Source organism: Metopolophium dirhodum, chromosome 1 (assembly GCF_019925205.1).
Source record: "Metopolophium dirhodum isolate CAU chromosome 1, ASM1992520v1, whole genome shotgun sequence".
NCBI lineage: Eukaryota > Metazoa > Arthropoda > Insecta > Hemiptera > Aphididae > Metopolophium > Metopolophium dirhodum.
In genome coordinates, this window is record NC_083560.1 from 83,713,275 (window position 1) to 83,729,113 (window position 15,839).

The 15,839-nt window shown below is 29.7% G+C and overlaps 1 protein-coding gene and 1 pseudogene across 1 annotated transcript; one reads left to right on the forward strand and one right to left on the reverse strand.

Moving 5' to 3' along the window:
• Positions 1 to 10,647: 10,647 nt before the first annotated feature.
• Positions 10,648 to 11,217, forward strand: LOC132942594 (uncharacterized). Its single transcript, XM_061011151.1, has one exon. The coding sequence runs from the start codon at positions 10,648 to 10,650 to the stop codon at positions 11,215 to 11,217; it is 570 nt and encodes a 189-aa protein (XP_060867134.1).
• Positions 11,218 to 13,081: 1,864 nt separating this feature from the next.
• Positions 13,082 to 15,553, reverse strand: LOC132942603 (uncharacterized; annotated as a pseudogene).
• Positions 15,554 to 15,839: the final 286 nt, after the last annotated feature.

A 15,839-nucleotide genomic window follows, 5' to 3' on the forward strand; every position in this document is an offset into this window, starting at 1 on the left:
ATATATGAATTGATAAAATTAAATTGTGTAAATTGAAAAGTAAATACGAAATGAGGAAAAAATGAAGTTGTTTTTATGAATAAATATGCAATTATAATTCTAAAAAATCTACATATAAACATATCTTTTTACCTGTCCTATTCAGAATTTTTCCAGCTTCCTCCCATATGAGATCTTTTTTTAATGTGTTTTTGAAATCCGGATTCTTCAAATCATATAATATTGTATGATTACTAACAAATGCAATCAACTGATCGTCGTCGTCACCCGAAAAACGAACGCTCGGCCCAACACAACTACTTTTATGCATTTTATTATTTTGAAAACACTTTTATATAATATAAAATAGCAAAATAGAAAACCACAATTTCTATAAAACGCTGCGCGCAACGCAATAGGCTGCCTCTCTCGTCAGTCGGCGAATCGCGCCGAGCTTATTGGGCTGACACGCAACGTGTTGCGCTCTGTAGGAAAACAGTGTAATTAATTTCAAAAGAATAAGTGGATGACGTACTGCGCTAAGCGTAATACGTTAAACACGACGCAAAAAACGCGCTCCTAGGAAAACGTACCTTTACTGCAGTGTGCGTACGAATAGCATTTCGCGACGAGTCGGTCGTAAGTGTGCCATTATTGAATATTCTTCATTCAAATATTATTAAATCGTGCGACATCGCCTTTGGTGCTACCACTGAGGAGACTCAGACTTGGGTATATCCGCACACCGGTGGTCAGTAATCAGCCGCAGTTACGAATCGGCGTCCATAATTATTATCATATTGTCGGAGGTCAGTGACCTGCCGGTTGACACCAGCTTTCAACGGTGTTTCATTATTGTCAACTGCTGGAGTGGTCACACTGGTCCCTGCTTCAACCGTAACGTTATCACTTCTCAATTATCACTTCTCAATTATCATTATAATTATTATCATCGGATTATCGCCGTGATAAAGCGTGATCGCACCGTATTATTTATTATTCTGCATCATTATTATGTACTTGTAATATTTTATTGGGCGCCAGCTTTATTTATTATTTTATACTATTGCGCACTGCTGAAAGAATAGTGACACAACTCAAAAAACACAACCATTGGTAATCAACTATTTAAGGTTTACAAAAGACATAACAATTCATATCTGTATTAGATTTGTATGATGTTTTGATAGAATAATGTTAACAACATTGTTTTTAATAATACTTAGTGGATGATAGTTTGGATGTATTATTATTGATGTTATCAACAAATGTTTGAAAACATTTTGACTTGTGTCACTATTCATGACTGAAATAATCATTTTTTTCCATATGTGTCTCTTTTGAGTAATACATAAACATGTAAATTAAAATTATAAATTATATTAATTACAATAAGGCCATTTTTAAGACTTAACCATGCATTTATGTTAGGTAATTAAAAAATAAATTAAACATATTGTTATATTTAAACAGTATCATTAAATAAAATAAACATTTATAAACTCATAATAGAATCAAATAAAAATAATAACATACCTATTGTTATGAATTGATATTATTAAACATAGGAAATAAGCAAGGATGTAGTAATTAGTAAACAAATTAAAAATGTAGTATTTAGAAAACAAATAGAATTATGAAATTAAGTTATGATTGTAAATTAGTGTAAACAGGTACAATCCCGAAACTGCGTGTAAGCACTTTTTATATTGGAGGGATTGTGCTAGATAAGTTTAGATATAAGGAACCAAAAGATGGAAAGACAATTAGTGGAGATTGGACAGTGCTATTGTCTGTATATGTTCAACTCAATAAACTTCATAACTAAAAAGACGTGTGTGTTCATTTATTTAATAAATCTAAATTCAAACTCTACAAGTACGAGGCTACGGACAACCGACTTGTAACACTATTATATTATAAAAAAAGGCAACTTGCAATAAGACAATTTAATTTTCTGGTTAAAGAATGATTATTAAGAAATAAAGTTAAGACTGTAAGCTATTATAAAAATCATGGTATATGTTTGGTATGTAGTAATTGTCACACAGTGACATCAAATCCCGTTTCTTATTGACTGAAATTTTGTTTTTTTTGTGTATAAGCTTGTTTTAATGTGTAATTAGCAAGTGATGGGTTTCTGCCACGAGTTCCACTATGGTATAAATTAATTTTTTTGAATTCTGTATCTGAATAACTGGTTTTGTATAAAATTGTATTTGGTTGTGCTTTTTCTACTCTCAACACTTTTATATCATTCCAAATTACTTTTTCTCCATCATAATTTATAGAAAAATTGTTCTTATTATATTCTGTAATGGGTTTCCTGATTTTTTGGCAGTTTGAATTAATGATACATATTGTGTTGGCAAGTAAATAGGCCCAGATTTAAAGGATTTTTTAATTTGTTTCTCTATGACAGAATGTGCTGTGTCTCCTTCATTTTGAGTATGTCCAACTACTAAAAACTTGTGAGTAATCGAATTAATATCCATATTTGTAGTGGCGTACAAGTATAATGATGTTATAAATTTATTTTTGTTTTGCCCAGCACAGTTATCCGATTAAAAAATTACTTCAGTTTTTCCATTGTTACATTCAGATTTTAAGAATTTTATTATAGATGTTCCAATTTCATTAACTCCTTTTTTTGCTTCGCCTTCATTCCAAACATAACAAAATGATTGTTTTCTCACAATATCAGATATAGTAAAATTGTAAGTGGATAATTTAGATTTATAATAAAATACAGATACTTCACCTTGTAACGATTATCGCCATCGACATCGTACATTACTCCCTACATTGAGCACGGCTAATATGCTGAGTGTTAGTAATGACATACTCATATACAATGTATATATGTATGAAATATATATTATGCTGACGGGATGTTTAGCTCACATCGTATAAATAACCGACCGGGATGCCTGGCGGTAGTCAGTTATGATAGAGTCTACGGTGAGGTAGTCGATAGAATATAGTCGGCGGTTGATAGTTGGATGGTTACAGTGCCGTATCCAGGGGGTGGGCTTTTGGGCTTAAGCCCCCCCCGAAATCTCAGGAAAAATATTTTTTTAGTAATGCGTTATGCGTAATGGGTTCATATCACAGAACAATATCATATTATCGTTCATGTCATAGTAATAATGTTGACGACCTTTTAGTATATTATGGTTGTGGTGACGCGGTAGTCTTATCACCACGTCTTACTCACTCCGCTCGCGTTACCGCGCTATACGCGCCCCATGATAATATATTGATAACAATAATCTTATTCGTGATATCACAAATTGTTTTATAATATAATCTGTGGTGATACGTGGTGATACCATCATAAAATAATGCAATACTCCAATATACCTACTATCATTAATTATCAACATCAATTTGTGGCTTTTTGCTTTTTAGTTTTTACTTTATATTATATTTAGTGAAGTGTGTCAGTTTTATTAGTTTATAAAATGAATGAAAACGAAAATGAACCTAAGAGAAAAAAAACCAAAACATTGTATTCATACTTTAGTTCAAATGTAACTACTTCTGCAAATATTTGCATCAATGAACAGGTGAGTTAGGTACTTAAATATACAGTAATACAGTATATTTAATATTAAATTCATACATATATTTATAAACTCATGAATTGTATTATGTATCTACCTATAATATAAATTTTTATGTTGAATTTGTTTTTTAATACCAACAGTCAGTACATAATATGTTAAAATCATGTTATGTAAGTTACCTAGTTAAAAACATGTGAAAACCTAAAATTATTATTATCTTTATTACCAAGCAAAATTGGTAATTTATCATTTAGTGATATACAGCCAGCTATTGATTTTTATGAAGAAGATTTAAGATCTAATAACCAAAACATTCACATGGACTTATTAAAAAATGAATTTGAATTTTGGAAGCAAAAATGGTCTAATGAAGAAAATAATTTACCAAAAAATGCATTAGACACATTATCAAAATGCCCCGAAGATTTATTCCCACATATAAATATTTTATTAAAACTTCTTGCTATTTTGCCTGTATCAACGGCATCGGTTGAAAGAAGTTTTTCTTCTTTAAAAAGAATCAAGACCTATTTAAGAAACTCTACCGGTGAGGCAAGATTAAACGGATTAGCTCTTATGAATATCCACAGAGACATACAAATTGACACAGATGCTATTTTAAATATGTTTGCGTCTAAAAAGGAAAGGCGTTTAGATTTTAAATTGTGACAATTTAATAATGAATGCATAATACATTAAAAACTATGTGTATATATTATATGTTTTAAATTTTTTCCTATAAAGTTAAGTATGTTAAAGCCCCCCCCGAAAACAAATCCTGGGTACGGCACTGGATGGTTAAGAATGAAGAGTCATAGTCGGTGGTCGATAGTGGAATTCGAGGACTGACAACGATCTGAAGAGGACCTGCGGATGACCAGCTCAACCCACATTTGGACATCGGCACCCACGACACATCATGGCCCGATCGGTAGCCCGGAGTTATAATTTATAAGTATACTTTCGATGTTGTAACTCGTAGTAGATAATAATAATACATTAATATTCAGAAATACATATATATATATATATATTACGTTGAGTAGGTACTTGCTTCACATAAAGTAACCCTGATCCCTAGTAATAATATCACACACCGAGGTCGAGTCTCCGAGACCTCGTTAATATAAACAGAACGACACCTGAACGGGTAAGAGCCCAGGTGAAGAGGAGACGTTACAGTTAGTGGAGGCGCCCGTCCCTGGAGTCCCTATTTTTTTTTGGAAATTATATTTTGTTTTTTCTCCAGAAAAATTTCTATTCTAAGGTACACCCCTTGTGTTGTGATATTATTGTTGGGTGTCATGTGAATCTTATGTGAAGTTATTGGCCTAATAATTCTTAATGGATGTCAAATTTTATATTAAACGAAATACTAATAATCAGATTCCTAAAGTAACAAAATTAAATATTTTATTTTTAAATGAACACTTTGATTCAGAAATAAATGCAACAGAATTGATCGGCATATTACGACAAATCGATGAGAATAATTTAGGAGATTTTTTTGAAAATTCAAAATTTGGAAAGATACCTTTATCGGCTAAGTAAGTTAAAAAATTTACGCTTTGCACATTATACGAAGTCGAATGTTTAAGTAAAGATGAATTTAATGCACTAACACCAGTTGAAAAAAAATTTGAATTCATAATATCTCAGAAAACGGTATCGTGGATACTTTTGTTAGATAAATCTGAAGTAGTCGGTTTTTTAAAATTTTGTAACATACATTGTGAAGAATCGTCAACCCTCTTACACTTAAGGGATCTCGCGAAATCAGCAATAAAAACTTTTAGAGTTGGACTTCTTGATACCGAAGATAAAGATAATAGGTTAGTATAGTACTGCAGATCTTACCTTTACTGAAAATAAGTTATCATTAGATTTCAATAATAGCCAGAAAAATCATTGTGAAAAAAATATTAGCGAACCAGACTCACAGGTAGAATTAGAAAATAAAGGTACCGATACGGTTGGACCTAAAGACGTGGCCCAACAGTTAGAAAATCTCTTAATAGACCAATCACTTTCACCAATTAAAAATACTGAGCAACCGAATAATTTAAAATTTGAATCTGTAGAGGTAAATCAAAATAATAAATTGGACGCGAATTCAAAAATTGATAATATAATTAAATTAAATACGAAAAATAAAATGGCAAGACCATTTGTACCTAATATTTTCAACGGTTCGGGCGATGAATGCGTTTTAGAATTTTTCGAGTACTTTAACGTGGTAGCTACTGCTAATGAGTGGTCTCCGCAAATAAAACTAATTTACTTGCCATTATATTTAAAAAATTCCGCTTATAAATTATACAACACATTAACAATTAATAACTTAAATCCGACTTTTGATGAAATAGAACAAATATATAAGGAAAAATTTGCATCGCCGGCTAGGAATCGTATGTTAAGAAACAAATTACGAAATAAAAAATTAAAATCGACAGAAACAATATCGGAGTTCTTAGCAGATATTTTATACTTAATTAGTCAAACAAATTGCACCATTCCTGAGACCGAGAAAATTGATATAATATTAGAGGCACTAACACCAGAATATTATAACACCGAAACTATTATGAATAATGACACTTTAGAGTTTAGACAACTTGGAAATTAATTTTAAAAAAAATAGAAAATTCGAAATTGATGCACACAGATTTTCAAAATATAAGTTCTGTGGATATTGACACTCTTAGGAAAGAAAATTAATTTTTAAAATCTAAATTAAATAATATTAACAATGGTAATAGACATTTTAACCAGAAAAAGAAATTTAATAATAATATGCATGTGAATAGTCCTAGCCCATATCACAATATTCAAAATAATCCAAACAATGCATTCAATAATAATATGTGCAATTACGAACTAGCAATAATAACAATAATGGTTATAGTAATCAAAAACAGAATGCAAATAATTCATTTAATTCAAACAACAGTTTTAATAATCAAATGTATAATGCAAATGATTCATTTATTCCAAACAATTATGTTAATAATCAAAATTATCACCCAAACAATACTTTTTATCCAAATAATAATTACAACACAAATAATGAAATTAGACCGAATCAATATATAGATCCTAATAAACACTTCCATCGAAAAAATACATATAACCAGTCCCTAAAATTGTGTGTAGTACGACACATTTTGTGTAGTACGAAAAGTGCAGTGTGTAGTACGAATTTTAAAAGTGTGTTAAACCTTTATAATAATATTTTATACAATTTTATAGCTTCACATTTTTTTAATAATTTAATGGTTTTTTGACAAACCATATTTTTATTATTATAATATACATTTTACACAGACACACAGTAAACAATATTTTGTATTGTTACTTCTTATACTCATTATAGTTGTTATTATTTATTGTTATCGAGAGAAGCTATTTTTATTTTTATCAGCTTAGTAATGTTTATCTAGAAATAACCCGCATGCAACACTGCAATAGCCGTCGCTGATAGTATTATTATTAAACTCAATACCTATTTTACTAATATAACCGTGAACCAGACACGACACACCACACACTAATGCATTATAGAGTATAGACAGTCTGACAGTAGTACAGTACTACACTCAGACACTCAGTAATAGTTTTATTTCTACATATTTCCAGTTTCCACAATGCATAAATTTTTAATAAAAGTAAATGGTAAGTACTACCTTATTGTAAGCTCAAATGTAGTGGTACCTCTCTTTAACAAACTTCTATTTAACGAAACTCTATATAAAAAAATGTTGTATGGAATCGTACATTTTTCTTTCAAAAACGTTTCTATTTAACGAATTAATTTTGAGTTATTTTTCTGCAATAAACTTAAAAACTTTGTTACATAATTATAATTGTATAAAGTGCACACTTGTCAATCAGCCTTATAGGTCAATAGGTACGACCATTTTTATAGTCAGAATGGTACAAAAGTTTTTCAATAACAATAATAGTATAATACTGGATATCAGAAAGTTCTTCGACCACAAAGAATAAAAAAAAACTTTAATATACATACTTAATTATCTAGGTAATTTAAATTTAATTTTTATTTATTTACTGATATTATGTTTTATTATTTTCATGCATTTTGTACATTTAAAATTAGTTTTATAAATAAAAAAAATTTTCAGCAAAATTTCTATTTTACAAATTTTTTTTAAAGAACCTTCAAATTTGATAAATAGAGGTCCAACTTTATTTAAATAAAAGTCATTGACTGTAAATATATATTATTTATTGATAGGGGCTATGTTTTTTTTTTTTTTAGCAACTTCTAATAATTCTGTTGAAAATGTAGCTATTGATGCTTTACAAGAAACTGGTAACTCTGATATTAATATTGCTAGTTGTAGTAATGTAAATATTAAAGAAAAAAATAATATTGGCACAAATATTACTGAAAATGTAGCTATTAATATTTCAAAAGAAACTGATTCAACTGGTAAATCTGATGATAATAATGCTAGTTGTAGTAGTGAAGCTATTAAAAAAAAAAAAAGTTTAGTACTGGATAATGTTTTTGAAAAATTAGAAGGTGTTAAAGGTAGAAAAATGGTAAGGTGCAGTATATGCTATCGCCAACAACATTATTTATATCAAGCAAAAAAATCATATTCCAGCTATATGTAGTGAACTAGGTACTGCTCCACGTAAAGAGCTTTTAAAAAACCACCTCCAGTCAGTTGAGCATGTTGAATGTGTTAAAGTATTTCAACTATCAAAATTAACCACGGATAAAAATAAAAAAATTGCTCCAATGGACAAATGTATATCTCAACAAAACCAAAAATTAGCAAATAAAATTGGTCGTTTTATGTGTACAATATTTAATGATGCTAAGCGCGGTACCTTAAGTGCTTGGTCATGGCCATCACGAGAAATAGTAGACTTAAAACGTAAACATTTAGATCTAGCTAAAAAATTTCAACCTTTTGTTCCGAAAGAAGGCGATTTACAATATATTAATCCAACAAATTATACAGAGTTTTTAAAATGTATTGTTCAGGCTGATGTTATTAATCTTAAAAATAAATTAGATAAATGTCTTGCGATTTCTTTAAGAGCTGATGGATCAGTAGATCGAAGTCAAATAGATAACATTCATATTTTAGTTAAAATAATAACTGAAAATGGTGATCCAGAAATGTTATTTATTGGTTTTGAAGAACCAGAAATTAAAGGTGCAGTTGGACATTTTAATGCAATCAAGATTGCATTGTGTAAATTATTTGAATGGGATAAAATATTACCAATGATTTCTTCTTTTGTCACAGATGGTGCTAATGTTAATATTGGACAAAAAAAGGGTCTTTGGGCGTTATTTGAAAAAGACAGGGAAGATAAATCTATTCAAATTCCCTTTTTAAAAATGTGGTGTGCTGTCCACCGTTCTGCTCTAGCTTGGGAAACACTAACTACAAATGTTATTGAATTAAAAAAATGTATACAACTATGTTCATCAATATCAACTTATTTTCATCAATCTGGGATAAGAACAAGAGAACTAAAACAATTAGCTAATGAAGATAATATCAATATACTAAGTCTTCCAAAATATTTTGAAGTAAGGTGGACAGAGTTTACGTATGATTTATTAAATTCTATGTTGAGAAGTTGGAGAGTTTTGGTGAAATATTTTAAATTGCAAATATCTGAAGATAAAAATAATACAGCAGCTGGATTTTATAAAATGTTAACTGACGTAAAAAACTTAAAATTATTGTGCTTTATGTCAGATCTTGGTTACTTGTATTCAAGATTCCAAAAACAAATACAATCTGATGATATTCTAATTTTTGACTTAGAAGATAAAAGAAATACATTAGTTAAAATGATTGAAAGTTTAAAATTGTCTGTATATCCTGGTGGCTGGGAAGAATTACTTGAAAAACAATTAGTTTATTTAAATACAGAGGATTCAGTTCAAATAATTACTTTACATAATATTGAGTTACAAGACAAAATGTTGCAAAACAGAAAAAAAAAAATCATAATTTGTATGTGTCTGATAGTCGTTTTTTTAAAGCTATTCGTCATGACGCAATTCAACACATTTTGACTTACCTCAATGAACGTTTAGATACTTCTGCATTATCAGAGTTAAAACCTTTAAGAAAGTTTAGTGAATTTGTTACTCCTGATGAACTTAAAAGATGTCACAGATTGATTTGCCCAGATTATCAGTTAATAGATTTTGTTGCATCGTATCAAGAGGCTTGCACGATTGAAGAACTTAAAGGCCATATTTCAATAAATATTTTAAAAATTGTGTTAAAAAATGAAAACTGGAAGTCACTTAGTACTTCATTGGTATGTTATTAATTTCATTCTGTACAATTTAATTATTTGAGCTTAATTTTTTTTTTTAATAATTACAGGCCAGAATTTTTGCTGCTAAACCTCATTCTGCAGATGTATAACGGTTAATTTCCTGTTATAACATTATGAAAACCTCAAGAAGAATTTCTTTAACGCCAGAAACCATTAAAGATTCTCTTCATATTCGAATTAATATGGTAACTGTCAATAATTTCAATCCAGAACCAGCTGTATTATTATGGTTGAATAAAAAAGATAGACATAGCAAAAAACACACGAAGGCCACCCAACAAGAGTACTTTGAAGGTGTTTTTCCCGAAGCTAAACGTCAAAAAAACCAAAATTTATCAGAAGTTAATCGTATAATGTTCTAATAAAGTTAATATTTAAAAATATTTGTTTTTAAAGTTCCTTTATATTGGTAAAATACTAAAATATTACAGCACTATTTTAAAGCCATTGCTTTATAACTAAAAGGTTAAAGTATAATATATGTGGTGCAGATGGTCAGACTGATTAATATAATTATTACTATTATTATTTGTAAAAGCAAAATTTAGGTTAGGTTAATTATTTAATCCTTACAAAAACTTGTGATCATAAAAATAAAAAATTGTTACTTAATAAAATTATTATGTGAAACTAAAACATAATTGTAGAGTGTTTACTACTGTTTAGTATTAACTTTTTAAATTCACAATAACAAGATACCTCTACAAAGTGGTGACCTCGACCTCGACGTCGACGTTTTTAATAAAAAACGGAAAACATGCCCGACGAACATCCACTAGCACAAGTTCAACAGCCAACTTTCATACACCATTTCAAGGCACCACCATTTTGGATAAAGAATCCAAAAATGTGGTTCATTCAACTGGAATCCCGTTTTGTCACAGCAAATATCACCGACGACGAGACAAAGTTTCATTACGTTGTCGGCGCGCTAGACGGAGATATTTTAACGTACGTATCAGATATTCTCGAAAAACCACCGGTAAGCAATAAGTACTTGAAACTAAAACAGGTACTCGCCGAGCGTTTATCCGAGTCGGAGGAGAAAAAGCTTAAAAAGTTGTTGCGTGATTTAGAACTAGGCGATAAAAAACCGTCATATTTGCTTCGGGAAATGCAGCAGTTAGCAGGTGACCAGTTAGCCGACGATATGCTGAAAAATCTATGGTTACAGCGCCTACCTGTACAAGTACAAGCTGTACTCACAACCAGCACAGATTCGCTATCTAATTTGTCAAAAATGGCTGATAAAGTCCACGAAGTAAGTGAAATAAGTACCGTAGCAACTGTGAATACGGAGAAACAATGTAAATGCCAAACAAATTAGGTTATATGTTATAATGTATTATGAACATTTATTATAATAGTGATAAAAAAAAAAAAAAAATGTTAATAACTATAGTACCTACTTGCAATATTTTTGTAACCTTATAATATATTTCATGTACCATCTTCAATGTAATTTGTATGAAATTAAACACTATTTCTTATATACATATATAAAACAAAAAAAAAAAAATTACTTAATACTGCATACTTAAATTCTAACTAACTCGAGGAAACTGAAAGGGGTAAGTGAAGACAGCCGTGGGTGTCGGTATTCAAGGACGGAAGAGCCAACGACAATCCACTCCACTATCCAGAAGTTATCAAGCAATAATATGCAATGAGCATATATTATTAATATTATTATATACGCATGACCATTGCCTTGGTGTCTTGGTGTTTGTATACCTAAAAAATGTATAACCAAATTATCTTTATCAGCATATAAATCAATGCATTAAACATTAAAACAATGGCTCTGGGGGATCTATCCCCATCATCCCCCCCCCCCCCCATGCCACTGATATAAAATATAAACAGCTATAAGTACGCGCCACACCATACTATACTCATATTTCAACTACATAATATACGTAATATCATTGATTATAAATACTATAGATTGCTCACTGACTGTGTTTTCGGCGGCGTACAATAAAACTCTCGGTAGATGGCGATAAGAACCAATAATACTAATAAATTCGTATTTTATTCCAGCCGCCGTAACTATGTTGGAGTGAGGTGCGGGGATAACTGGTTTTTATCGTCGTAATCGTGGTGTCCCGCTGGCATATTAACAAAACGTACATGATTTCGGCACCAGCATAATTCTCATTGGTCGCTTCAAATCGACTTGTTTTCCCGCGCTGATAGTTATCACATAGTTATATATCTGTTATCAACAAAATATAACAAAAACTTGCAATAATAGTTTTCAACTTTTAAGTTTCTTTCTTGCATATATTATTAATTGTATAACAAATGAGGTAATTAAATGATTAATTACAAACATCTTCCTACGTCATTTACTAAAAGGGAAGGACAACGTTTTGTCTGCAAGTAAGTGGATATTGGTAAAATATAACATGATGTAACGTTTTATGTCAAATTTGATTTTCTAATACTACCTAGTACTTACCAATTTATCCTTGATTGTTGGATTGTGAATAAGTAATAAATAATAATATAATAATTTGTAATTGGCCCAGCCCCCCACATCAACATTTGACAACTACCACATATTTATAATTGTTTAGTAATGATTATTAATTTTCAATCAAAATTACAGATTATTGTTTGGTAACTGCAAATCTAAAAACAAATTACACTATTAACATTTGATTCCATTATGATATAGGTATTGGATTCCTCATAAACTTAGACTTGCTTCCTGGAAAACACTCTCATTCCACTGTTGTTGTGCACTTGTGCGACAAGTGGATGAATTTAATAATGCCTTTTATTGTTAGAAATCCTTTTTTAACAACTAGATAAAGATGATAATTGTAAATATGAAACACATTTAATTTAATATAAAGTTACTACCTAATTATAAGTCTTGTAAATACTTTTTTTATTTTACTTATTGTAAGTCGATTTCCTTAAATTATTTAATCTCCATATATTTATCACAATTTTTGTCGTACGTTTAACTCGCATCTGTCTGTTACACTGTATAATTACATAATTCACAAAATAATTATTTTTTAAATCTAAAAACTAAAAAATATAAAATAAATGAATAGGTAAATTATAATTAGGTACATGCCTATTTAAAATCATTAATTGTTATATTTAATATTTAGTAATTATCCTAGTGTTACCTTTTCAAAGATAATTGTCATTGTTAGCTTATTAGTATAATTTCAATGTGATTTTGCATTTGGTTGATTTTTATTGATGTTTTGTTGTAAGTTTCTTTTACGCTTATTTTTTTTCGAATTTTCAGTTTTTGCTGGTCGTCCCACCACTAATCTACTACTGCCTCTAGTCACTCCAGGTCTTCGTCGACTTATTGATGTAGGTTGAACTCGTATTTTAGCTTTATTAGCATGACGAAGAGAAATCTGTTTCCCACAAGTGGACAAAAATGTTTCCCAAGAGTTTTTGGTTTTGACGTTTCCAAGTTTTTTCAAAAATATATTTAACGATTTATTTGTTGATCCAAATTCGTCATTTTTGTGAACCATTAAATCTACAACGCTTTGAAAGTCCTGTTGTACAGGTTTTAATACATTATTTGTTATTAATTCTGGTTGTTTTTCATCTATAACAACTTTACTCATATTATTTGTATAATTTACATCAATAATTTCAGTATTATTTTCTTCAATCTCGTCTTGAGCATTTAATGAATTATAAAATGATAAAGGTTGAACTTTGTCTCCAAATGCTAAAACAGCCATATTATATCTACATTTAGCTGTAACTGGTGGTGCATTAGGTAGTTCTTTACTAAAAAAAAAATATACTGCTGCTTGGTGTTTGCAAAAGGTCCCCAAATGACCTTGATAGCAAGTACAATACCCCAATGTTGCATTTACTTCATACATTTCTGTATCTTTTTCACTTGGTACTTTAAACATATTATTTTCCAATGATTCAATCATATCGATAGTTAGATACTTAATTTTTTTTTGTAATGATATTAAAAATAAACGTGATACATCACAACGACTATTACAAAACTTTCGAATTCTGCGAATATAATAATGCTCCATTACAGTACTTGTGAAATCCACTAACGAAACCACATTATAAGCTTTATTTCTGGATAAAACTATATCTTTATATATTCTGACACATATCTCGCTGAAATTGTTGGTTTGGTGTCCATGGGTTTCAAAGTTTCTATAAGATAAAACCCATATTTCCTTACGCTTCCAATATAAATTTACATAGTTAACCCAGTTGGGATACTTGGCTACATTAACATTATTATTGCTGTCTATGGCATTTAAATAAGCGACTTCAGCCATTTCTACACTTGATGCCGTTAATATTTTATTAAACAATGCATACAAAATAGGGCGATCTAACTTTTCAATGTTATTTTCACTACCCCATAACCACCTCCAAACAGATTGACATATGTGGAAACGACACAGTAACTGCTTTGACTGTGGCCATACAGATTGTATGCCCGTCTTTCTGCTTCACTGTCATCTGTTATGAATAATTTTGGAAAACATTCACCACCAAATCCATCAGGACCAACACAATTCTTAACTTATTCAAATCCAATTTTATAATCATTCATTGACTGGCCTTTAGTGATAATTACAGCTAATGGAACAGCACCAACAGCACATGGGGTAAGCATGAATGTAATAGAATGATTATGTGCATCACATGACGCTGTACTATCAGATAATACTATGTCTTTTGAGTAAGGTAATTTATGTGCACGTTGCATCAGTGGTGTACAAATAACAACAGCAAATGGTTCTTCATTAATTAAAATCTTAACTCCTTTTTCTTCATATGAGGCTTTTTTTGACTGAAGTTTCTTCAATAAAAATAAAAATATTAGTCAAATCATAATAATTGATAGTAACTAATGGATAATTGTAAATAGGTACCTATTAAATAATAATAAATACCTACCTCTATTACGCCCTCCCCAATTCTTGGGCCTAGATTAAATTCTCTCCATACATTATGCCAATGCTGAACTGTTCTGTACTTTGGGTTTAGAGATGCATCAGCAATAACATGTTCATCACCTTCTAACTCCAGCTTACCTTCAAGAAATGTCATTGAGTCAGTTATTCCTAAATAATAAACAATGATATAAATTATACATAGGTAGTTAAGTACAATTTGAAACTTTAAATTAAAAAATAAAATTATTAATTTTGTAAAAACTAATACTTAACTAACCGAGTCCATCATTAAAGTAAGTTTCAAATAACTGCCTTGTATCAGGAATACTTCTTATGTTACCTAACGCATCAGCTGTGTCTAGTGCAGGGATGGCGAACCTTTTGATAACTGCGTGTCAAATCTTTTTTTTTGCTTAAAAAATAATTAATTAAACATATAAACATGATTTTTTTTGTTGTTAGGTGTATAAAATATTTAAACTTTACAGCATTTTCTATTTAGGTACTATTGCATATTAATATAACCTTACAGCATTTATACTATTTACTATTTATAAAGTTACATGTACATATTAATATATCTTTACAGCATTAATTTACTATTTACTATTACATAATATTAATATATATTTACAGCATTAATTTACTATTTACTATTACTACTACATTCATAATTTCTTGACCAGTTGTTTTAGTAGAAATCGTCATTAATTTTACTAATTCTTCCCTCATGATATTAACACTACTGAACCTAACAAAGACTGCTAGTCGCGCCTGTGAAGTTACATCTGTACTTTCGTCAAGACAGATTGAAAAATAATTTTCTGAAGCCAAATCTGTTTGAAGCTGATCTGTTATATCATTACTCATACAAATAATAATATAATATAATAAAATATAATATAATACAAATATAATAAAATTTGTTTGATTGACTTCTAAAAAATTTTACTTTTTGAGAAATCAATTCTAATTTTTCTTCAGCCGATAGAGAAAATATATTATTATGAACTGTCTC